Source organism: Crocodylus porosus, unplaced genomic scaffold (assembly GCF_001723895.1).
Source record: "Crocodylus porosus isolate Cpor-Errol unplaced genomic scaffold, CroPor_comp1, whole genome shotgun sequence".
NCBI lineage: Eukaryota > Metazoa > Chordata > Crocodylia > Crocodylidae > Crocodylus > Crocodylus porosus.
This window is the reverse complement of record NW_017728929.1, coordinates 8,926,611-8,952,894: the sequence shown is the minus strand read 5'-3', so window position 1 is coordinate 8,952,894 and position 26,284 is coordinate 8,926,611. Positions and strand designations below refer to the sequence as shown.

At 41.4% G+C, this 26,284-nt stretch overlaps 2 protein-coding genes across 2 annotated transcripts in view; both read right to left on the bottom strand.

The window, feature by feature from the left end:
• UBXN7 (UBX domain protein 7) overlaps positions 1–10,336 on the bottom strand; it is a 39,262-nt gene extending 28,926 nt beyond the window's left edge. The window contains exons 1-3 of the mRNA XM_019542992.1: positions 10,227–10,336; positions 6,054–6,201; positions 1,597–1,664 (exon numbers count right to left, since the gene is read on the bottom strand). Coding sequence (XP_019398537.1) covers positions 1,597–1,664; positions 6,054–6,201; positions 10,227–10,299 — 289 coding nt within the window. The 5' untranslated portion in view covers positions 10,300–10,336. The remainder of the gene's footprint in view (positions 1–1,596; positions 1,665–6,053; positions 6,202–10,226) is intronic.
• Positions 10,337–13,192: 2,856 nt separating this feature from the next.
• The window catches only part of RNF168 (ring finger protein 168), a 17,106-nt gene continuing 4,014 nt past the window's right edge, over positions 13,193–26,284 (bottom strand). Inside the window, exons 3-8 of the mRNA XM_019542991.1 lie at positions 24,035–24,378; positions 22,021–22,097; positions 20,057–20,233; positions 19,274–19,398; positions 16,682–16,769; positions 13,193–16,288 (exon numbers count right to left, since the gene is read on the bottom strand). Of these exons, the coding sequence (XP_019398536.1) occupies positions 15,233–16,288; positions 16,682–16,769; positions 19,274–19,398; positions 20,057–20,233; positions 22,021–22,097; positions 24,035–24,335 (1,824 nt within the window). The 5' untranslated portion in view covers positions 24,336–24,378 and the 3' untranslated portion in view covers positions 13,193–15,232. The remainder of the gene's footprint in view (positions 16,289–16,681; positions 16,770–19,273; positions 19,399–20,056; positions 20,234–22,020; positions 22,098–24,034; positions 24,379–26,284) is intronic.

The following is a 26,284-nucleotide window of genomic DNA, read 5'->3' as shown; positions in this document are numbered from 1 at the left end:
CAAGCCCCTTCCACCACAACAGACTTCCCAGCTACACACAGCTCTCCATGCTGTATCAGAAATTGGATCAGTATTGGCCAATATGCCCCCTTAGAAATTGGCTATAGGCATCAGCCTCCAAAATCCCTATCAGTGCACCCCCTACTCTGAACAATTACTGCTGCTCCTGGCTAACACCATAATGTAAACAATCTCTTTCTTATAGGAACAATGTTTTAACAAGCAGGAAAAGCAATCTTCCCTCTAGCCCTTCAGTTGAAGGAAAAGACCTTCTGAAAGCAAGAATAAGATAAAAACAAATTTTAAAGAAAAAAGTCCTGTGTGATACATTTCAAATTTCTGGTCTTTCTAAATGAGACTGGAACTACTAGTAGTTACATATTACAAGAGGAAAAATGACCCTTACCACCTTAAAATATATGCATATACGATCATTCCCTTGCATTGTGTCAAGTGAGTCATTAGGGTTTACACTGCAAAACCCACTGTATTAGCTTCTAGCTGTATTATGCACAGAACCTCTCACTTGGAAACATTTTGTTTAGTCTACACCAGGGGTGTCACACATCCAGTGTGTTCTGCACCCCCATGCTGGATTCAGATAATGGGGTTCCTCAGTGGCTGGATCAGTTGGCGGGGTGAGCAGTGTCAGGGAGGTGTGGGGGTTACTGTGGCCACGGCTCACCCATCACCACTGACACCTATCCCCAGTGTGACTACAGCTTTCAGTGGTGGGCCCTACCTCTGCTTGGCCCACCCATCAATTTCTGGCCCCTCCAGGAGCTCTGCAGGCCAGATAACATATCTCTGTGGGATAGATCCAGCCCACAGCCACGTTTGGCACTTGTGGTCTATACTATGGCATCAGCACTACTAGCTGGGCCCCTCCAAAGTCACAAAAGCCGCCAAAGCCAAAGCTTTCTTTTCCTGCCAGAGCTGCACTGCATCAGGGATTCTGCTGGCAGAGATGTCATGGACAAAGCAAGATCTTTTCACGCTCCACAGCCAAAATAGCTATGCCAGCAAAACTTGTCAGTATAGAAAAGGCCTAAGCCTCTGATAACATTTCTATTATAGATAAGCAGCTTAGATGATTCAAGAAACCAAGTACCAAATAGAAATGAAATGCTTAGACATATTTTTCTTTCATATTTATCTCATCAACACCTTTGTCATCAGGCCTCATTTATGATTCTCTCATCTCCCTTCAATTCTCTGGTCTTCAATCTATCCCTTTCTTTCCTTGTCAGCATGAAACTTTCCAGACTCCCACTTACGTCTACCAACATCTCTAGTCTGGAAGTAGTCTCACCTATCCTTACACTGCAAAAATACTCTCAAGCCACCATACTCAATTTACAGAAGTGGTAAATTTAGCATAGCTAATTGGGTATTGTTTCATCTCAAACAAGAGGCACTCCCAGTTGTACTCAATTTATTATTCATGATTCCTTTAAAAAGCTGCACTCCTAGTAGCAAAAGGCATTGATACACTTCTGTTTCTCAGTGAGTTATAATACAGCATCCTTGTCACCCACCCAATTTGGGGAGGACTTTAAAAACAAGGGGGGGAAAAAAAGAACATAAAAAACTTACCTCCAAACAAGGGCTCAGGTTCAACCAAAATTTCTTGTTTTTGTGGAATCGGTGCTCGCACTTCATCCCTACCAGAAAGAAACAACACTTTAGTATGTTAAGCAACTATAGCATAAAACAAAAATACCAGTTCCTGTCCTAAATCAGATTCAGATACTACAGTATGCGACTTCAGGAGATCACTTATTCCAACCCTTTACACCATAATAGGATCAGACATAACAAGAGAGTCCTTACCAGATATCTATCTTGTTTTGAATAAAGATTACAGGCATATAGCCAGGCACACAATTCTAGTGCTTCATTGCCTTAATAATTAGAAAGATTTTCGTCAAAATAATCATCCCCTGTGTCTTGTATACGATACTCCTGTTAAAACATTCCAGAATATATCTATCTAACATAACATCCAGGTTCTTTTCTGGAGTATGGCTGTCAGTTGCTCTCTATTCTGCATTTATTCATTTGTTTAATCCTTCCTATTGGTAGTACTTTGCACTTGTTTTTATTTATATTAATCTGGTCAATTTTGGATTCTCTTCACATTATCAAGATCATTTTGAATTCTGATCCTGTCTTTCAGACAGCCTGTAAACCCATTGCAGCTTGATGTCTTCTGCAAATTTTGAAAAGTAGACTCCATCACCCAAGGTATTAATGACCACACTAAAGAGTATTGGGCTCAAAAGAGATACTGGCAGCACCCCAGTTTGACAGTGAGCCATAAGGATTTTCCATCAGTTATGCATTTACCTTATTCTGATTTAATATAAAATTAAATATTCTGTTCCTTTTTTGCTTAACAGCTGTGCAGTACTGTTTCAAAAGCCTAAAGTCAAGATATAAACTCCCTTTCACCCTCTAGTCTGGTTATCCTGCCAGAAGACACTAGGTTGATTTGGTATTTGTTCTTGACAAATGCATGTTACCAATTTATTACCTCTTATCTTCTGGGTGCTTATAAACTGCTTAATCTTCTCCAGAATCTGCCCACAGATCTAAGTTAGGCTGAGTAGTCAGTAATTCCCTGGGTCCCTCTCCCTCTCCCTTTTTTAACATTAAACTTTAGTACTAAATTTATCTTTTCAGTCCTCTGAGACTTTACCAAGTTCTATGAGCTCTCAAAGGAAATTGAAGCTATCGGTTCCCTAAGTACTTTAGGATGAATTTCACCAGGCTCTGATGATTTAAATACATCTACACTAACTGTAACCCACTCTTCTTTTGTAGCCTACACTCCATGTCCTTATGAAAATTAATTTTATTTTATATCTGGTCATAGCTTATTTTTATTCACCTTTTTGTGAAGAATGAAGCCCAGATGCATTGAATACTTCATTGTTCTCTACATCACCTGTTTTTGCCTTCCTTTGCTGTCAAGTAAAGACCTCTGCTTTCCTGTGTCTTCCTCTTATTTAAATAATATATCTACCAAGCATTAAGTAAAGATAATGTACAAGAATACATTTTTTTAGTGAGTACATTTCAAGTCCTTCAAAGACTTCACAGAAATGAATCTGAGAAATCTGAATGGAAACAGGGGTTCTATGTATGAAGGCAGGCAAAACCCCCCAAACAAACAAAAAAAAGTACAGACTAGAGTCTACATAGTACTGAGCAGTAGCGGTACACCAATATATCGATTGCATATCAGATTGGCACTGATAACAGGAAAATTAACATTATCGGCCATCAGCTTGTTTTGGCCGATAATGTTACTGATAAATGTCATCTGCATGTGCACAGCCGCTTGGAGAGCAGCATCTGGCCAGTAATTCTCTAGGGAGGAATTGGCATGGTGGGAGCAGATTGAGGTCCCCAGGTGAGGGAGGGAGTGGGGCAGAGGCAGGCGCTTCCCAACCAGGGCAGTAAATATGACAGGGGCAGGACAGACCCACAGGCAGCTCTTCCAGGGGTGCAGTGGGGGAGGGGAGAAGGGGTGGCTCCCTGCTGCTGCTGCACGCACCCCTGGGGGAGGCACAAGAGGCATGTGCCCCCCCAGATTTGTGCGCAGGATGAGGGCGGACCACACACAAGGGGCCAGGGTCTGCGCCAGCCTCTTCCCAGTGTGGGGACTGGGCTGGGGTGGCACTTGGGAAGGGCAGGCAGTGGCAGCACTGGGAGGGAGGCCTACAGCCACCCTAATATTACTTACAGCAACCCCTCCCAGTGCCACCACCACTGCTTGCCCTAAGCACAGCCCTGGCTCAGCCCGCCTGCTGGGAAGAGGCTAATGTAGCCCCTGGCCCTGAGCCCGCATAGGTCAGCCAGCCCTTGCCTCACACACATATCTGGGGGAACAAATGCCTCTCATGCCTCTCTCAGGAGTGAACACAGCAGCGGGAAGCCAGCCCCTGTCCCCACCCCTCTGGACTAACTGCCCATGGGTCCGTCCCATTCTCGGGGTCACATTCACTGCCCTGGCTGGGCAGCGCCTACTCCTGCACCACCCCTGCCCTCACTGTGGGGCCTTGATCTGTGCCCCCAAAGCTCCTTCCCTCCCCACAGACTTACTGGTCAGACACTGCTCTCCAATTGCTGGGCTGCATCCCTGTAAATTGGCTATTGGATTGGTACCAGCCAATATGGCTGGTTAATAATCTGCCATCAGTATTGGCCAAGAAAATCTGAGTGCACCCCAACTGAGCAATGCTTCATTTCTTTTGCTGACTTATCAGTCATTTATGTACTATGTTGGAAGTACAGAGGATGGACTAGCCACCTCCTGAATGGAACCAATTTATTTCAACTAAAGCATTTAGAAGATTCAACTCATTGCTACATAAGAGACTGATTCACAACAATCCATCTAGAAACGTGACTACCAATACCAATGAGTATGAACTTCTCTTCAATACCAGTCCGAAAGGTGTTTAGCATCAGTTATAACTGTTAGCACTACTCCAGCTGTTTTAACCTAAGATACAATGTTATAGTCCTTGGGCTCCTTTTGAAGCTCCTTCTTTTCCTACTCAGTCCTCTTTCTTGGGAAAGAACTTATTGCCACGTCTTCACCACCGAATTATTTTAAATCTACACAGAAAAAAAGTAGATAGTTTTTTTTTCCCCCTCAAAAATGCAAAATTTATTTTCACTGTCAAATTGCTCTATTTATCCATGGAGTAGATAGCACTAACAGAGCTGCACTGCAAACTTCTCCATGATATCTGAGTATAACTTGACTAACCTTCAGTGACTAAGCTTGTATGCCAGAAGGTAATGCAGTTTGCATCAAGTCAGTCTTTGCCCTTTCCTGTGCTAACAAGCATGCCAATTTTTTGGCAGCTATTGCAGTGGTAAAGTTGGGGGTGATGTTGTAGCTGAGGTGGTCCAGGAAAAAATGTGAGAAACAAGGATTTTTGTTGGGGATACGTTTTACTGTGCCAATTGTCTAATCAGGAGGGATACAGACAAGCTTTCTGGTACAAAGTAACCCTTCTTTAGGGCCAATAAGAAATATTACCCATGGAAAAAAAAACCATTGCTGTATTTTTTTATGGAGAGATAAGAAGCCCTCTAGCAAAAGGGCTTTCCTAAGGCCAAAAAACTAACAATGTCTTGGCCACCAATCCATATCAGTCTGAATTCACATCAGCGACCTGGTAGTAAAAGGTCATTCACGATCACAACTGACACCACAAAGGCAAAGCCCAGTTTCTGTGCCTCCTGGAAACACCATTTACATAACTTGGCTTGTACACACCATCCACGCGAGACAGATGTCAGAAAAAATTTACAGCCTGAAAAGTTATAATCTCTTTGGGGTACGGACCATCTCTAGTAGACTTCTGTACACTATCTAGCACAGGGGATGGTAATCGTTTGTTGGCATGGGCCACTTTTTGCAACCTGGGCCCCAGCTGTGGCGTTTAAGTCTCCACTTCCCAGAGTGGCCAGCTGCCTGTGGTTATCCTTGCCACTGATCCCTATTCACACTGCAGCAAGAATAAGAGCACATGCCAGTCTCTGAAGTGGAGGGGACTGCCATCCAAGGGATAGGCAGCACAGCACAATAGTATCCGCCAGTCCCCCATGCTAAATCACACCTATGCATGTTGGATTCAGGGATCTGCCCAAGTAAGATAACAAAGTACAAACTTCACATCTCCCAACTGAGTCCTGTGTGTTAGTTTTAGCATCCAAACATTCCACTGTTGCACTCGTCACTTCTCTAACCCGTTACTGCTACAATACTGACATGTAATTCTTCAGTAGTCTTGAATGATCTTCTAATCCCAATAAGACAACTCTAATCAAACAATTATCTAGTGGTAAGAATGGCAACAGAGGAGCAAAAGAGCATTCAAGACTGTTCAGCAGCAAAGTGACAGCAGGCTAAGATAAGTGACCAGGGCAATAGTGAAATGCCTTCTATGCCAATTTTCACACCTTTCAAAGTTAAATCCTATTCAAGACAGATTACTCATTCACATGGATGTGTTTTAACAGGCACATACTCTGTGTGGGGCCGGACAGCTGATACCCCTGCTGAACTTGTGCTGGGCTCTTCTGCTATGCCTCCACCATCCAGAAACATGGTAACAGCCATTTCCAGATTATTGTTGCATGCTTCAAGCATATGTTTCCCCACACTTTCACTAGCACCTGCAGCAATGAAAGAAAGAAGTCTTCAGAAAACAATAAAAGCAAGACTGAACAGGTGCTGGAATGGCTGACCAGCAAGCCTTTTTTCTCCTCGAAGAATCAGCCATTAGTAAAAATGGATAGTTAATGCAGTTATCACTTTAAATTTCAGAACCAACAAAAACTGATATAAATATCTTGCTGTGGAGAAAGTCTGGTTCTTAGAGATCCAGACTTCTCCATCTCTGCATGACAAAAAGCTGAAGAATTTAGCACAAATCTCTAATAGCTTTCAGACTTTACCTAATCCAAATTTCTAAACAGCAATAAGGTACAACCACAATGCTGAATGATGTTGGATCTCACACAAAATGGAGAAAGCTTATCATCCTGCTGAAAACTCAAAAAACAGTAATGATTTCTATACACCTATGACAGACATTCATAGATAAGTTTCTTTCTTTCTTTATCCATTTAATTCCTTATTGTATTATCCAGCCAGCTAACTGAAAATAGAACAAGACCCAGGAAACAAATGGAAAAATTATTTTAAGTGGTTTACAGCAGGAGTAACAAACACAGGCTGAAGGTTGGATCCAAACCAGTGCTCCTGGAGGGGCCAAAAGTTTAGTGATGGGGTGGAGCAGCATTGGTATTAACTGCTCTTTGTCACTTTGAGTGACAAAGTGACTCTGGCACCTCTGAGGTTTTATGCTGCTGTCACACACCCTGCCACTGAATTCCTGGATATAGAACCCCCTTGGGAACTTGCTTCAGCAGCAGCCCTAAACACTGTGGATGCTTGAGCCAAGAGTGGGGTTAGCAATGCACCACACCCTGCCACTGGAGGCAGACCTAGATCCAACCAGTCCATGTGTTTGATTACTCAGGCTTATAACATTATACTAACTTAACATTAATATACAAAGACTGTATAATGGGACCAATTTCCCCAGGAAAGCTTGACAAAGTAACTATTATGATGGAAGTTCACTACATTTTGGGACATTAACTGAAAAAAACGAAAATGCAAAAGCAATATTACTTAGCGGCAGCTAGGCAAAAGGATTAAAACTTTTTAATCTCAGTGACAAATCATATTTACAAGCATCCATTTCTGTGATGATAGAACAGTAATGGTCAGACAACATTTTTAAACTCTGAAGTGATCACATCATCCTATAGTTTCAGCATCATTATATATAGTCACTCTCAGCTAGAATACAGCCATTTTCAGGTCTCTGTTATTCAAAAGCTATCACTGCAGCAAGAGACAAAAATTGACAAGAACAGGTACATCTAAACTGATCCTCTGCAAATATTAAAAGCTCAAAAACCAAGTTTAGCTTTTTCGGGGGAAAAAGTACCTTGAAATATGAACAAAGTAGTCACACAGTTTCACTGCAAAAAAGACATTTAGAAATTACAGTTTCTTACAGTCACTCTTCTTGTATCAGAACCATGAAAAAGCTGTTCTCTCCTAATAAAAGGAGTGCGCACACTGACACACATGCCCCCCCACCTCACCCCACTGGCAAACATCTATCTCACCTCATTATTCATTAATGGAACCATAAGATACTCCACTAGTTTTATAAGAGTTCTTTCCATACCAGTACGAGTAACCCACCAGACCTGTAAGTCGAAGTTGGTGATGAGTCAAAGCTAACATCACAGCATTTTTCCCAGAAAGAAGAAATAATTTTGTAACAAATGCTCACAGGCATAACATATTTAGCATGACCACTGAGACCACTGGTACCCCACAAGACTGTATTGGATACGATCATTAACTTGCAACATTTTTAAATTTATATTTTAAATTATGTTCATGTCATTTTACAGATACGTAGAAAGGGAAGTTCCCTGTGGCTTATATCATCCCATTCATAGAATATATTTTTTCCTTATGTTTAATAACAAAAATACATATATATAGGCAGAAATGCCACTTGCCTAGAAACATAGTGTTCTCTGGGTAAATTCCTGCTAGTTCAGCAAACCTCTCAGTTCCTTTAAAAAAAGGACATGTCCACATGCCACAAGGAAAGACATATCTGACATGTTATCTTTTTTTGGAGAAGTTTCAAAGTAACTTATTTAAGAACTAAGTTACTAGAAATTACACATTACACACAATGAAGTTACTAGTTCTGTTATACGCATACAACCTAAGTCAAGCTCTCAAAGTTAACGTAAGAACATTAAGACTTGACATTTACGGGGTTAGACCAAACGTCCATCTTGCCCAGTCTACAGTAGCAGGGAATGGATGCTGAAAGTGAGAGTAAACTGAGGATAACCAGGATTTTTTTCCATTGTTCCTCTCTCACTTGCTGCCTCCAACAATGAAAGTCTGACGAGTTCTCCTTCAGAGGTTGCATCCTTAAATCCCATGCATAATAGCTACTGATGTCTCTTTCCTACAAGGATTCATCCAGTCCCAATTTTTGAACCTGGCTAAGCTGTCAGCATCCATAACACCTAGTGACAGTGAGTTCCACACTTTAATTACACACAGTGTGAAAAAGAACCGCCTTTTGTTCATTGTGGTTAACCTGAATAAAGACTAAACTTTCTAGCAGCCTTAGATGCAATTTCTAACAGCAGCAGCAAAACATTTTCAACCCCAAAACTTGGTCAACTTGCCAACATGTTTTAGCTGCCACACTTGGAATTTTTCAAAAAAAATAAATGTAGCCATGTTGAAAATGGGAGAACACATTTTGATGATAAAATTATCTTCAGAAATTGAGAGGAGCAAAGATTTTTTGTGGAGCGATTATCTTTTGAGAGAGGAAGTTAGCCATGTAAGTCTGAAGTCAGGCAGAAAACAGGGTAGATACGCACCTTATAGACCAGTTGTTTTCAACCTTTTTAGACTCAAAGCACCCCTCCACAACTGTTGAGAATTGAGTAGCACCCTGTTTTATTGCAGTGCTTGCTCTCCTTCCAGAGGGGCAGGCATGGAGGAAGAGGAAGAGCCAGAGAGGGCTCTGAACTTGAGCTTATCTGCTTATCTTCTCACACCTCATGTCACCCTTTAAAGGCTCTTGTGACAGTCCTGCTTGGCCTGGCATCCTGGTTGAGAGTCACTAGAAGGGACTAAGATATACAGAGGACAAGCTTTCATGAACTTAAGTCCATTTCATCAGCTACTGTGACAAAGCAAATTCAAGTTCATGAAAGCTGGTGATCTGTATCTCTCTCAGCCTAGAGCAGTGCTTTTCTACCTGTGGTCCATAGACCCCTGGGGGGCCACAGACTATGTCTAAAGGGTCTGTAAAAGAGGACTATAATCAACTAAAAGTATGTGAATACCCACATTTATGATTCAAAGAGGTCTGCACTTCCATTCAAAATATTTTAGGGATCCACAAAGGAAAAAAGGTTGAAAAGCACTGGTCTAGAGGAAAAGATTTCCGACAGCAACTTCTTTGGATGAAGTCAGATGAGCTGTCAAGTGCAAGGCACTGTCAGGTCTCAGAAGCAGCGTGACTTTCTACCTTTTTAGGCAAGAGACAGCCCCAGAGGGACACAAAGTGGCCCTGGAAAAGTACCATCTCTTCCTTTTCACTTGCTTTCTGACCACAGAAACCTACAAGCCGTTCTCCTCTGCAGAGAAGCCTGCAGCAGCAGCAGCAACAAGCAGAAGGGTTTCAACCCTCAGGACTGGAAACCTCTGGTGTTCACCTCACCCAGCAGTGTGAACCCACCTGGTGCCCTGCAAAGGACCCCAAGTCTCCCGGGAGGGGCCACCACCACGCCAGGCCGCGTCTGTCCCACCTCTGACCCCACCATGGGGGCGGTGAAGCGAGGCCCACTGGAGAAGGCTGCGCGCTGGACAGCGGAGCCTGCTTCACCTCCCCAGGCCAGGGAGGGAACCCGCCCCGGGCGACCGCGGCCACGACAGGAACGGGCTCGGCTGCCAGCCCCAGTCGGGCCCAGCCTCGGCTCGACGCCGACTGACACTGACAGGAGCGGTAGCCTGGCGCCCGGGCCCCGGCCCCGGCCCCGCGTCCGATGGCGGTTGCCGCGTGCCTCACCCGTGATGGCGGTGAACTGCTGAATTAACCCCTTCAGCGCCGAGGAGGCCGCGGAGCCCCCGTGCGCCGCCATCTTGCCGCCGCCGCCGCCGCCGCCGAACAACAACACGCACGCCACCTGCCCGGCCGCACTGCGCAGGCGCAGAACCCTCAGCCGCCGCCCCGCCCCCTCCTTCCCCTACTGGCCGCCTGGGAGGGGGTGCTTTTACTTTCAATGTCAAGCTTTATTGAGAGCCCTAAGCGGACACAGGCGAAGGCAGAGTGCGCCTGCGCGGGAGGCTCCGCCCATCTCCCCTCTGCCGCCGAGCCGTAGCCCGTGCCCGCTAGTGTGTAACTCATGCTATTATCAGGATTATCACTGTCCATTATAATAATTATTATGATTATTAACAATAATCACCATTGTTAGTAGCGACTATTTTTATTATTACAACATTGTCTTGATTATTAACCACACCCTCCAGTTAAATAATAACAATAATAAACCTGGAGTTTTAAAAACGTTGCCTCCAGGAGCCGCTCAGGTCAGGTTAGAGCAGGGCTGAAACATTCAACCAGAGTCTTCCTGAGGCACAGGACTCCAGGAGCTGGGGCTTTAACAGGATGAGATGTGGCAGTGAGAACACAGCCGAGTGGGGCGGGGCTCCTCCTCGTGGCCATCTGTAACTGGCCTTCTGTGGTTAAACTGCTTTCTACTGCTGGTGCCCAGCAGGTAGCCATTAATCAGGATGCCCCCTACCTCTTCCTAAAGCACGCTACTGAGGGAGTAGAGGACTCCACAACTGAAGGTTTCACTCATTATCCCATGGAAATAAATGAAGTAGTTTGCTCTCTTCTTAAGCTACCTGTAGCTTCCAGCAGATATCCTACCAGCCACACTTGGGATAGCTTACACTGTGTATGGCAGCTCCAGGGCAGATACACACTTCAGTAGATGTTACTGCATAAGGAATGCATAAGCCTTAGTCCAAAGGTTTCTTGTTGTTTCTTTAAACCAGCAGGAAGTCTCAGCACATTTTCTCTATGAAAGGCTGATGTAACCCCTTGACTCTGTAAGTGGGGGCCCTAAGCAGATACCAAGAGTGACTTTACCTTAATACCCAACATGGAGGTACCCCAAAGCTAAAGCCTTCAGGCAAAGACCTGTATCATAAGACTCAGGTTTTGTATGTAGCCCTCTGATTCAGTTTACACACATCATTACTTTAGCAAAATACATTTTGTATGAAGAAAGTGGGCTAGATAGCTGGGAGTGAGGAAAATTTGGGAGTGGTTTCATCAACCACATCTTCCATTTCCAGTCCTATAAGATCCCCTGTGCCAAGTCCAGTAATTATTTTAATGGAAAATTAATGCTTAAGGAAAGTTTACTTCATTTTTAGATGTGTTTTAATACAATCTGGAAGCAGACTGCAGGCAGGAGAGGTAGAAATGATTGGTTTCTTAAGGTGCCATCAACCAACCACAAACAACATTGAGAACAAATACCTTAGCATTAGTGGAAATCGGTCCTGACATATCCAACTGTAGCATCAGGCTAAATTTAGCATGTATGCTGTTCAAAGTAAATAGTCTGTACATGCATCTATCGCATTTTTAGAATAAAGTAAAAGTTTTTAGTAGTTTTATTTTCGTATCTGAGTGGCATTGACATAACCATTTCCTTCTGTAAAGATGACAATCAAGTAAATACCATCTTTTGCGGATAACTTCTGAAATGCCTTTAATTGATTAACTAGATGCTATACAGGCAACAAGTTTGCTTCAAACTTACATATGAGATAAGGCATGAAACTAGGCCTACAAACATCCATTTGTTATTGTAATAGGCAGAGCACTTTTTAAATGCTCAAAAACTGCCTGGGAAACCTAGGTCTAGGCCAGTGGTTCTCAACCTTTTTTGGACTTGAGCTACCTCTCTACAACTTTTGTGAATGGAGTGGCACCCAATTTCAAAAACGAATTTATATATTACAATATTTACCACTTTACACAGGAGCTGGGCAGTAGGGGTGCAGGATTGTCTAGGCAGAGACAAGCCTGAGCCCAGCTTATCTGCTTATCTCCTTGCACTTCCTGGCACCTTTCAAAGGATCTGGGAGCACCCCAGGGCTTCCCATCACCCCAGCTGAGAATCACTGGTCTAGATACTCATTTAAAAATATATTTTGGAGTTGTTCTTTAAATAAGTAGTTAGATGAAGTATCACCATCAGTGTTCCAATGTGTACTGAAAGTATGCAAAGAAAAATTAACCTGCAGCCTTAAAGGTATCATTCACTAAGACTTATCCATCAATTAGCTTGTGAAATCAAAAATACCCTTTGTGGGACAACACAACAAGAATTTCAAGGTCACAATTTCTTAAACACCAGCTTTAGCTAAGAAATGTCTTGCTCAGCTATGTGACCAAAGAATTTTTAAAACAAAAGTCAAGCATCCTTAAGTCATGGCACTGACTTGAAAATAGCATTTGGGGATCCTTTTGTCTTGTCCACATTTAGTGTGTAGGAATCGCATTTTATGGTTCTTCTGCAACCCTAATATATAGTAGCTTTTTTTAAAACAAGAAAAAGCAAGCAAGCAGGCAAGCTGGGATTTTAAATCACATGACCCCACAAAATGTGTAGCTTTAAGAAAACTACCAAATAATGAAACTTGCATAACCACAAATGCTGGCAACACTGAGATCAGCAACCCCTTTTCTGAGCAAAGCCAGAAGGAAATGCAACAGAATATTCTAGAAAGCATTGAGGCCCAGGGAGCTAGTCTAACAATGTCTGTAGCAACTAATTCTACAACCCCTGCAAACAAACAAAAACTTCTTACAGCTAATTACAGGGTTTTTATAACAGAAAATGCTGAGACCCAACAGTAACAATCTAGTCAACATTTTGTTTTTAGGAAGCCCTTTAAATGAAGGAAATCATTTGAGTTTGAGTGAATAAATGTAAGCATTAAAAAGAATAAGATACAAGTGGGGTACTTTATTTTTTTTTTAAAGTATATAGTGAGTGAAAGCTTTTGCACAATGGGCAAGGCAGCAATAAGAGGGGCAAAGCCAAAAGTATTTCTTTATGTTGCATCATCTCACCTTACTGCATTTGTTAATTTGAAATGGTCTTCAGGGAAGTTGCCATCTATGTACATAAAGCTCCCCAAACACTGTTGTCATAAATACCCGAAGGCAAAAATCACTCAGACTTGTGGCTTGTCTCAACTGTTCACGTTTCCCCCAGATTACTTCAAAATGTTGTTTATAGTAAAGTGTAATCTTTTTAAGTCTTCCTTATTAAAAAGATGACAAAATCAATTCAGGGTACAAGGTCTGTAGTGTTCAAAGCTATTTTAAGTCAGGAGAAACAGATTTACTGTGACTCTGGAATGTCTTGGGCTTTAATCTTGAAAACTGATGTTAAGAATAGGTTTAATTTATTAAACTTGAACTGAGCCAAAAGGCCAATCCTAAACTTAGATTCAAAACAGCATTTTTAGTTTTAGTTCTGAAAGCTTTTGTTATAAGTAATCCAAACTGTGTAGATCAGAAAAATGTAAGAACCAAACTTAAATCTATTTATAATACTGATTAATATATTTAATGAATACCTACAGAAATCCTTCAGTATTATAGGCTATTTTTTGGGTAAAAAAATGTTAATTCAAAACAATACAATAGTTGATTTTTGTTTCTTCATAATGTAAATGTCAGTTTCAGTTTCATAATGAGGGCAAAGGAATACAGATAAACAAGAAAACCTTAATCTTAACTAATATCTGTAGCCTGTCATAAGCTCACCTCTCAGCATTTTTGTAGTCTATAACAGTGCAACTAATTTAATGAAAAAAGCAGAGAGGACACTTATGCAGTGGCAAAATTCTGTACCCCTGCCAGCAAATTGTGGGGCAGAGAGCCCCGTTGGGGATGTGTTTTGGGAATGAGGTGAACAATGGCTGCTTTAATCCCTGTATTTTCCTGAGCTAACATAGTGGCTCAAGCAACCACAGTTAACCCAGACACAGCCTGCCCTACCATTGCAGGTGGATCTGGATGCAGCCTACAAGAAATGCTGTGGTCCAGATCTGGATGGGTGTGGTAACCGAGTTTGAAACCCTGGTTCTGTTGGAATCTTTATATAACCATTGAAAGAAAACAGTACAAAACAAAAATCTTCTTTTAATGGCTCCAGTGAAAGATTGTGATAACTGGCTCCCATTTATAAATCCAGTTTCAACTGTTAATACTAATGACACATCTATAGAAGAGCCCCCTCCCCACTTGTTTTTAAATATTGTAAGAGTTAAAGGACCTTTATTTTTCTATTTTCTCTAAAAAATAGTTTTTTTATTAAAACAAATGGTGCATTCAGTTGCTTGTTCACCCAGTGCTAATACGGATAGCCCTAACAGTAGCTACAGACGCATCAGGGAACCTGTAAGTGATGCCGCTGAGGACAGTATTCCTAACAAAGCTAGCTACTTGTCACATTCTTGCCAACCAGCAGCAATGCATGGTAAAGTTCCAGGCCAGCCTTTTGGCCTAATGAAGAGTGGCTGTGCTGCTTATTCCCTGTAGTGGGCAAATAACTGAAGATACAGAGTAGCCCTTTGGTCAGATTTATCTTGAATTAAAGCATGTCCTTATTACAAAAGGCTTCAGTTCCTTGTATCAATGTGAAGTAACCATATACCATGGGGGGCATCAGTTGTTCTGATGTTAAACACCAACATCTTCTAACACTCAGAGTATTACTAAGGACAGAAGAAGGGAGATGCAACATTAATAAAGAAGAGATTAAAACTGATAGAAAAAAGGAAGGCATCAGAGGCTCCACAGCTCGACAGCAAAGTATAATTGTGCATGCACTTGTGTTCCATACTGATTCTCCTCTTAATGCAATCATTTTAAGATTAGCTGCTCACATGAAGCTTTGCCTAATACAGAGAAAGGTATTAAAGCAGCTTTAATTGCCTTCCAGCCAAATGTGGCTTTGCAGTTCTACTGAGCTGTTACTCTGAAACAGACCTCTTAAACATCTGAAGGATTGTATTTTGCTTCGTCTTGGGTCGTGACTGGATACCCTGAGAATCACAACTGTTGACAACACAGTTCAGTACCTTTCCTCCTCTAACACTGGGCGATTTCAGTTGGAGCTTGGTGGGGGACTGCCAGTTCTCATTGTGGGAAGCTCTTCGCAGGGTTCGATAAGCCATTTCAGCCTGATTTTTTGGAGATTTTGAGTCCTTTCTCATCTTACAACTTCCTCTGCCAGTGGGAGATTCCTTCTTAGATGGAGGCAATTTAGCGCGCAAAAGGTACTCATCTGGAGACCCCTTCTGTCTGTTTAGTGTCCTTTCCTCTTTGTCAATCTGTCTCTGAAGCTCCAGAGCCAGAATTCTATCCTGCTCCTCTTGCTTATATCTCTCCAAAAGTTTTTGCTCCAAATCCGTATGTATTTGCAGATGGAGATCATTTACCAGTTCTTTTTGACCTTCAAATGTTTCTGGAAAAGTTTTCCTCCTCTTATCCAGCAAGCATGAATCAATGGCTGCTTCTATTGGAGAGTCCAAATATTTTCTTTTGGGAGTCTCGTTAGTGTTCTGTAACCCATTTATTTTTCCCTCACCTGAATTGTTTCCAGAAACTTTCATCAAGATCTGTGTTGCGCTGGGGCTGGCAAACACAGAATCTGCTGCTTCCTGAACAGAAGTGCTGTTTTCTGCAGTTTTCCCCAAGTTTATGCTTTCTTTACATGTAAAATCATCATTTTCAGAGGCACTTCTAACCACGTCTCTTGTGGAGTTAGGAAGTCCAGTCTCAGGTTCTTCCCATTCTGCATTTGCAATATCTACCTGATATTGTGGATCTGCCATACCTTCCCTCTTGACAGGATAAGACCTTACAGGAGTATGGACACTTAAGTAAGTTAGACATGATTCTAAAAATGAATCCTTAACTTCAGTATTTTGCAAGTTGGTGAGGAAGGTTTGTGGAGATAAAGATGGCATTTCCTCTTTCTCATCTTCTTGCAATATAAAGCTTTTGTCTTCAGTGCCACTGCTTTCCTGGAAAAAAGACCAGACAAAACTCAAACAAAACAACCAATATAGCCTTCCCAGAAGTAGGTTGAGTTTGCAGTTATGATTTTTTTTCTTAGAAAAGTAGAACTCAAGCAGGAAGAGCTAATGGTGACTTTTTTTTGGCCACAAACAAAATTGAAAACAGAAAACTGGAATCCATAGTTTGATTTTACAGCTTTTCATAAAATGACAAAATTTTGTGCGTCCATGGATAGAATTATATCAGGGACCAAACACAGGCCTCTGACAAAGTAAACAGCAATTTGCTTTTCTTATGACAATTCTGCATTTCCAAGCTATACTGCAAAGGAAAAAAATACAATTTGCAACTATTAATAAATTGTAAAACAGAAAACTTCATATGGAAGTATATGTTACCATAGAAAAGGAGCCATTCCTTTCTCGCTCTTTTACTGTAGAGAGCGATGTTGATACCAAGGCACTGCAAGGTTTTGGAGACAGATATCTGAAAGGGGGAAAAAAACCCAAATGTTAAAACTTTAAGAAAAAATTTAACCTGCCCATTACTACCCATTTAGCCTACCCACCCTACCCATTACTCCAAACCTCTGGGTTAACTCTGACAAACAAAGAAGGCAAGATTAGTGTTGATGTCTGTTTCAGATTATTCTATGACTTAAAGATTAATTCTGCTCTTGGCTGTGCAGCAACAAAATTACTTAGCTCCAACTACAGAATCTTTATTAAAAAGTCAGTTGAAAAGGATTCTTACAGTTACAATACAATCTAGAGCAGGGATTCTTACAATTAAAAAACACTCCCAAAACTGTAGTCATTCAGATCAACAAAGCCAGACTCAGACCTCACTCTGACCTGCTACAATACCAACCCTGGGACAAGTTCAACAGAATCCCTCTGACTGTCACTTACAGCCCCCCGCTTAAACACCTAAGATGCATCATTAATGATCTCCAACCCCTCCTGGAAAAGGATAACTATCTCAAGATAGCCTTTGGGGACAAACCTGTTTTGGCTTACAGACCTAGGAAAAGGAGGGCCCTTCCACCATGTTACAGCCAATCCTGCTGCTACTGTCGACTTGAATACCTTCCCACTTTCCTGATGTGCCTGGTTGAAAGAAAAATTAAATTGGGAGGCATCTTACCCCTGCTCAATGAAGAAGATGGGAGGACTCCTAAGGCAGGATCTCACTGCCTTGCAGGGCTCTTGGTGTCAGGGATTTTGTATTTGGGCTGCCTCCTTGCCAGCCTCCCCTTTTCTTTGCCTCTCCACTCAGTCTCTGGCTCTCAATCTGGTGGCCACAAACTCTGGGCTTCTCCTAGGTTCCTCCCAACACAACACTAGAACCCAAGGCCTTGAACTTTGTAGCAATGCTTAATCAATATCTTGCACCACCACCGCAGGCCCATGGGCTCTTGTGCCAGTGGCACTAACCTCTCTTGTGGGAAGTCAAGCAGGATGCTCTGACACCCTGCCCTGTTGTTTCCACACCTCCCCTGACAGCTACTTCCAGTTCACCAGGGTTAAAACTAACCACAGCACAAATACAAGCAACTGCTTCCAAACTAAAGGTCTCCCTTCACTTTGGGTCAATGGCATTCTGCAAGTCCTCCCTCCCTTTGATCTCTCACCTGCCAGCTCTCAAGGTTGCTTGCCAAACTGTCTCTTGCAACTCCTTCCTTCCAGGAGCTCTGCTCCCTGCAACATGCAGGGCTAGATTACCTGCCTTGCTTCAGGCACTGGGCTTAAATACCCTGAAGCACTGCCCTTTCCAGCCAGGTGACTCTATTCAAACACTGAGGTTTTCCCTTGTACCTGCTGGCCAGCCTGCTCCTCCCTGTTGCAGCATAACCCAGCTACTTGCAGCCTTAATTCTCAGGCTGCCAGAAAATCTGTCCCACACATCGAGCTTAGTGCAGTGAAGCTAACTTTGGCTTAGCTGCCTGCCTACATAGTAAGTGGCCTGCTGCACTTTCTTGTTAAAGTAACAGGAGCCACTGTCTCCGTTACATCCCACAACCTCAAACGGCGTCTCTCAAACAACAGACTAATAAACTCCCATCCTCACTGAGGCACCAGGCCTTGCAATGAACCCAAATGTCTACTGTATCTCCACATCAACACAGACCACACCATCACTGGACCCAACAACAAGGAGTACAACATCCAAGGTGCACTCACTTGCACTCAACCAGTGTCATACGTGTCATTACCAGCTTACAATATCTATCAGCTGTCTACATGGGACAGATCTCTGTGTAGGAATAAATGAAAAGCCTGTGGCAGAACACTTAAGCCTCCTTGGACACTCCATTACTGACCTCAGGATTGCTGTTCTCCAGCAAAAAAAACCTCTGAATGAGAAACTGAAAAACAAAAAATGATCCACAAACTGGGTTCTATTAAATATGGTATAAACAGGGACTATGGACTGTTATCTCATTACCAAAAATCGGCTTTTGTGACCCCTTTTGTTCCCATGAGTTTACTGCTCTTTGCTTTTCTCTCCTAGCACTGTCTCCTCCCTCCTATCCCTATTCCTAGCTCTCTTCACAATCCCTTTTGTACTCTCATTTCTCTCTCCTTTTAACTCTGCTTTCTGCACTTCCTTTCACAGCAAAAGGTGAAGTGAACTTAGGTTCATGAAAGCTTATGCTCTGCCTCTATCCTTAGATATCTTATTTAGTTAGTCTATAAAAGTGGATATATACCCTGCCTTCTGGATGAAAAAAAGAATACTATATTCAGATTCTAGATTGTCAAAACTGCAAATTCAATTAGAAAGATTCTGTTTTTACCTATTATCTAAATGAGTTTAATATGGAAATCATTTGAGAGATATAACTAGGGTCCTATTAAGCTAATTTATAGAGATACATGTAAAAGTTCAGCTACACATGGAAGCACTTTCTAAACCAGAAAACATATTCCTTCTTCCACAGGTTGCATTATAGAAGTTTACCAACAAATATTAGTCAGAAACCTTACTTCTGAATGTCTCCAGAGTTGCATGATTTGTTCTTTGTCTTGCATGAATTAACTGGGGAAGGGCCAGATGAAAGACTGCTTGCAAACGAAGAAGTGCCAATCGTAGGCTCCTCTACGTGCTTGTTCTTCAATGACAGTAAAAATACAGAGGTTATACAAAACTGAAAATAAGCGTGTTTCTGAATACAAATTCTGTAGTGCTAACAAGATGTGTAGTTGTTTAGAAGATTACACATTACATTTATCATGTGTTACATTTACCTGCAGGCAGTAGTATTAGAAGACAAGAGGTGTTATCTAAATAGCAGTTTTGGCAAGTACTACAACCAGATGGAAAATGGTACCAAATATATATCCCACATCTACAGATAGCAGTGGTTAGAATTCTTATAAGTGCAGTTTTTTTCAAATATTAACATTACCCTTTTCACTCCTTCCCAAGCACAGGTAACAGAAATTATATTCTTCCAAAATAAAACTGATTTTATTTTAGAAAGAAAGAAGAGAGGAGCTTACGAGAGCAGAGAAGGGTGTTGCCATGAGGGAATACTGAAAAAAACATTAACCAAACTACTGATATGACTTCCAAGTGTATGTTAAACCTGTGTTAAAAAAAAAAAAAAATCAGGATATTTCCCCCCTTTCTGTTTAAAATGTAGTACTTACTGATCAATGCAGTATTTAAGCACCACATATCTAATACCAGCTCACTAATGAAATTCAAAAATATCTTAACATTCCATCCAAACATTCTTGCATATGCTTCAAAAGATCTAAACTTACCAGGCTGTTATTCAGCTCCCATGCCAGCTGTTCGTCTCGTTTTAGCTGTTCCTCCATCTCTTTTCGCCTTTCTTCTGCTAGTCTGTGTTCAGCCTCCTCTTCTGCTAATAGCTTCTGAATGTACTCCTCACTTGCTTTGTTCTCCTCTTGTTCATGTGCCCGTCTCTCAGCTTCCACCTGAAAGAGGAGTTAAGATTTCATTTGAAATTTTTAAAATGTGTTTTCTATACAACACTTACATTACAGTAGATCTGCTCAAATTTAAAATTCGATAAACTGAACTTCCCTATGTCATTCTCTACCTTTCATAGGACAGATTTAACAGCATGCTGTGAAGTCTTATACTTGAGACTGTATTAATCTTAATACAGGACACAATATGTAAGATGCTGCAGTAAACCATAGATATCAAATAAAATAATCAAGTAAAGCAACAGAGCAGGGGTCAGCAACCTATGGCATGCAAGCTGTATCTGACCAAAGGGGTCTGATCCAGCCTGTAAAGGTCCTATCAATCACAGGGGAATCAGTGATACAGATCTGTGCTGTGCCACCCATCCTTTCCACAGTGCTTCCCTCTGCTGCCTGCACCTGCACTCACTGCAGAAGGAACTGGAATCTGCAGCAAGGGTAAGTGCATGTAGTTGGCAAATGGGGTAAGGGATGTCAGAGGTTATACCACCAAAAGGCTGCCAATTGAAATAGAACTTTTGATACTTAGAAAGCTGCGTGTGTAAACTTGCTAATTTACAACAGGCTTCTCAACCATCAGTATGAAAAGAATGTAATTTACTTGAAAGTTACAGGAACAGAGCATTTTTTCTGACATGAAATGGATGTGTATATGAAGACCTACAGAAGCCACAGCTCAGCATGGGTGGGAAAGTGCACATATCTAAGGAGGATGACACCTCATTTCTTGGACTGCAGTGAATAATGCTGCGTAACAGTAGGTCTAAGACCTCCTAGATGTTCTTTCACATTTGTATCCTTAGTCTGAATGGTCAGCGTACAAAGGTATACAAACACTCAGGTCAGATTGAACCATTATGCTCATCTGGTCTCAGTATCCCTATAACAAGCCATAAAACTTTACCCAATAATAACTATACTCAGCCTAACATTTTGCAATCAAATCCCACAACATTTCTCTTTCTAAACAACTTATCATGATTTAAAAAAATTGTGTGTGTGTACATATGAACAACGTGAGAAAAGGGTGGTGGGGCCTTATTGCCCAACAGCTACTCTGGGGTAACTGCCTATATGCATAGCAGAAGTAAAAATGTGATAGTTCAGCTCTCAAAGAAAAAGGGGTAAATTACTGCAGATTTTTCCCCTAATTACCATGAGGAAGAACATGCATCTGGGTACTTTTGCAGAACAGCTGGTAGAAAGTAAATCCCTGGCCCCTTTTGTCCCTGAAGTGATTTGTTCATACGCCCATACCTGAGAATGTGTAACATCCCTTGGTAAACTGTTACAGTGATTAACTACCCTCATTGTTAAAAGGTTGGACCCTCTTCTTATTTTTTAATTGTTATTGTTTACTTCCAGCTACTTGGTTTTATATTCTTATTAGTATGAAATATGTTCTTCCTGCACATATTCTTGTACATTTTAATAAAATCATTTCCTAGCTTTCTCTTGTATAAATCATCCCAGATAGAGCTGACCCTGCCCTGAGTAGGAGGCTGGATTAGATGACTTCTCATGGTCCCTTCCAGCACTATTTTTTTTTTTCAATAAGGAAGGAAATTCAATTTTTCAGGTGTCTCACTAATTAAAATATTTTATTCCAAATTCAAATAATTCTTGAAGCTCATTTCTCTTTCATTTTTCAACAAAGAACTAAGCCTGTCTTAAACTGTAGGAAGTAAGTTACACACGTCAAATACTAGTCACCCTTTACATACAAGATTAGAATAAATAGATACTTACATCAGCTAAGTTTCTAGACTTACCTTGCTAATCTCTGCCTCGTATTCCTTTCTCAACTCACCAGGCTCGCTTAGCTGATGCAGTGGTTGCGATATACAAACTAACTCAAAGAAACAGAAGGAGAATGTAGGGAGAAAAAGAAAAACCATCACTTTCAACATCAGACTTTTACAGAAATGTTTTTCTTACCATAGAACATAAAAATTATGGTATTCTGATTCATATTAAGCTGAGAACATACAGAAGAGTCATATCCATTCCTGCCCCTTAGCCAAACTGTGTTGTTTAACAGACATGAAATATGTTCCAACTCACAAGTATGAAATAAAAGCATCTCTATGAACCATTATGTCCATTTTCCCTCATCCATTATGACAAAAATAGTTTCTTACTACACTACTGTGGAGTAAATTAAAACAAGATGTGCAAGATCTTAAAGCTGACCTACAAGACAAAAAGAAATCTTTCTTTTTTTTCTTTTGTGCTCTAGAAGAAAGCCTGAAAGGCTTTTCAAAAAGAACATATATGTTGGTCTGTTTCTTTAAAGTCTCTTATAGGAATCTCATTTGTTAAATGGTGCAACTCACTGGTGTTCTCAAAGGTCAATTTCTTTTCCAACTAATTGGAACCAGTATTTATTTAAAGATGAAAAGCCAATACCACAACACAGTTCAAACTCTGACAGTGGTGGATGTTCTAATGAGATTCCTTTAGAATGACTATTTTCCAAGAAACAGAATTAAGGATTCCCCTTCCCTTCTGGGTAAAGAATACTGCTCTATTGCCCTGATTACCTGCTTAAACCTTCTGAGATACCATTATGCATCACTATTTAGGAAATGACAACATGTCTAAGTCTTAGTAGTACGGCAAATCTGCAGCATGAGACTATAATTTTATCTGTCTGATGGAATGTATTGTTGCTCTCCTTTGCAAAATGAACCGTTCCTCAGAATACTTACTCCTCTGGAATGGAGAGCCTTTATATTTCCCTTTAACCATATCACAACGTCTCAAGGAAGTAGTTCAAGGAGTGTGCCTTACAAATCAAAGTGCACATTCAGGTCATACAGTGATAAAATTATATGTTCATGCACAAGCAAGCAAATAATTGCCTTTTCAAATAAGCTTAAGAAAACAGGTCCTTTAACCTGTGTAAGGCATCAATTCAAATAGCATCAAGGATACTGTGTTAAATCAAAAGAATTTCACATTTGTCATCTCAGAGAAAACACACCGATAGATCAAACCATGACAGCATCCAATTATGAAGTTTGTTAAACTTTGTTGAATTAGATTTAAAATACTGAATCCCAACTTGCCTCAAGAGGCAACCCGCACTGTATTCCAGATAGGTGCCCCTTCCCGGAAAGGTACTTGACAGCAAGTTGAAGGATTATCACTAATCATAAGAGCAATTTAGGGTCAATGCCATTATTCCATAGGCATGAGTCAGTAGTTGAATCATTCCCATTGACCCTAAATTGCTCTTATGCAAACTGAGGGGCCCTATGTCACAGCAGAGTTCTATTCTGTGCAAGGGGGGAATAACCATTGCATTTAGAAGGACTTGCAGGAAAAAGAAGACAGTAGGGGTGCTACCTACCTTGAAAAAATGATAAAGTATGGATTCACAAGAAGCGTTAAGCTCAAACTTGGGAAAGCACATTTTAAGGCTTGTTAGTTTCAAGATCAGTAATGCTCAAGTGCTTTAGTAATAAAATAATTGAGATTAAGAAATTCTTTTGCTCTGTCTGCATTTCTCACCAGTTTGCCTCCACAGGGCCTAAAATCAGAAGTGCCCACAGGCAAAGTGTAACAATGAGGAAAGCTGTGTAAACAGGGCTTGAGAGTCGCATTTCCTTCTTTTGTGGTTTACTTTTAACTGAAACAAACTGGTTTTGAGACTTATTTCCTAGTAATACAGCTACAGCAGTGAAATTCTGTGGTGGTCTCATGTCATGACATCCAAGCCCAGGAGAGCCAACAACTTTGCTAGAGCACAGACAGGTCTAAGACAATGTCGTTTTTACTTACGTTCTTCTACCAGATCTTGCCCATTAACTCTGTGCTTACATTCCTCTGGGTAATTCTTTTGAATCTTTTCCCACAGCTCCCAATTGATAAGAGTATTTCTGCGAGCATTGTATCGTGCCCAGGAAGAGACCCGTCGGCGGCAGAAAGGGCAACACAGGCTTGCTTTTTCTACTGTCAATTGGAAACAGGAGTTACAGACAGTGTGGTTGCATGGTAGGGTCACTGGTTCCACAAAAATTTCCATGCAAATTTGGCAGAGACAGTCAGTCAAGGAAAGCGGAGCTTCAGATTTCTTTGACATGATGACTCCAGGTAGAGGAATGAGGCTACCATGGAATCAGTATCTGCAGCCAAAAGAGAAATATGTATTTACTGATTAACACATACAAGAGCTGATCTACTATAGTCTGCTTATACAGTTATTTTTGTGCATCATCCGGCTTGTAAAATTCCAAAATAGGAAAAAAGCATGTTAGGCTTAAAAAGATATCTGTCCCCTGTTATTCTCAGGAGAATCCCCACGAACCGAGATAAATATCTTTGCTAATAAAATATACCTTTTCCTCCAAAAAGCCATGCCTCTAGCTATGCACTCCTGGGAAGGGCAGTGTATCTATGTTCAGAGACAAGACCCAGGTAAGAAACCATGCCACATACACTCTATTTTTTCACCCCTTAAATACTGGGAAAGAGCAGCTACTGCAATTTCTGCCAGGGAGATTCCATTCATCCTGCTTGGGTACTCCACGTCAGATATTTAAAAGGTAGCTATGTTCCCTAATATCTTATAAAATCTGGCACTCCATCTTTTGTATCCTTCAGCTAGGAAGACTAGAGACAATACCAGAAGAAAGGAAGCATTCTCATCTCTCTCTTACAATCACTTCTAAGCTTCCTAGTTGTTGAGGTTGATAAAGAAAAGTCTCCAATACTCTTCACACCAGGGCTTCTAAGTCCTTGGTGGCTACACCCTCCAGGAGCTATGCTGTGTAGAGGCTCCCCCCATGTCCCACCCCCACAGTGGTACTTTCTCCTTCCCCACCACAGCTGCATCATGCAGGTGTGATCCCCACCACTGCGCAACCTCAGACACCCTCAGCTCCCCATGCAACACAGTGCATTGTCCTGCTCTGTAGGGTGGAAGCAGGATGCAGCAGTTGTAAGTGGAAGGGGAACCTGAAGACTCCAGCTGATATTGTAGCCAGAACAATGTGGGGAATGGCAGGCAGGCAGGAGACCTGGGGCCACAGCTTAATTCCTCACGGGCTGCACACAACCCATGGGCTGCCAATTCAGCAGCCCTGCTCTCCATAGTGCCTAGACAAGTGATTCTCAACCAGATGTTGCAAGGGGATTGTGCATCCTGAGACACCTTAAGAGCCTTTCAAGGGTGATGCAGTGTCACACAATGTTAGCAATATTAGGCATGCAAATATGATACACATGGTGAACCCAGAGATTTCAAATAGGAATCCCTAGTGTCAAAAACATTCTGACCTGTTTGGTCCTTCTGAGTTCTTTGCAACAGATGACTTGCTTATTATTTTTCTATAGTCAAGAACAAGTCAAAGCTAAGAGGGTAGCATAAGCCTAAAAAGGTTGAGACCCACTGGCTTAATCTCTAGGTTGGAGTCTTCTTTCTCAGTCAACAGTTCAATTAACTGAGTCAATTTGTGACATGTTTACTGTTACTGGTAAGTTTCTGATAAGTTTCTGAATAGCAGCGAAGAACAGACAACAGTATCATTAGACCTCACTCAAACTGGAAAATCTCTGAACAGCAGTGAAGACAATGAAAGTAGTTGTGAGGATCTAATGAAAAACAGGCTAATGCTGCTCATGACAGCTACAATATTTGAGTACTTAGTTAACACTATTTCTTCTTCAGAGTATTTATATCATCACATTATTTTGGCTAAACATGAACACAATGATCTTATCATAAGTGTTACTTTATATCACATGTAATCATAAACTTAAACACTCCATCGCTTAAGACTTCAATCTACAAGACATCTTTTAAAAGCTGCTATTAGTGCAAGACCTCAATTTCAGCATCTTTGATAATTACCATAGATGCAAGCCAATGGATCAGCAAGAGGGCATGCTCAAAAAGTAGGGATGCACTGATAAAGATTTTTTGGGCCGATACCAATGGCCAATTATTAATGAGTCATATTAGCCGATACTGACCTGATTACCAATACGCAACCTGGCAGCTTGGAGAGCAGCATCCAGCTGGTAAGTCTG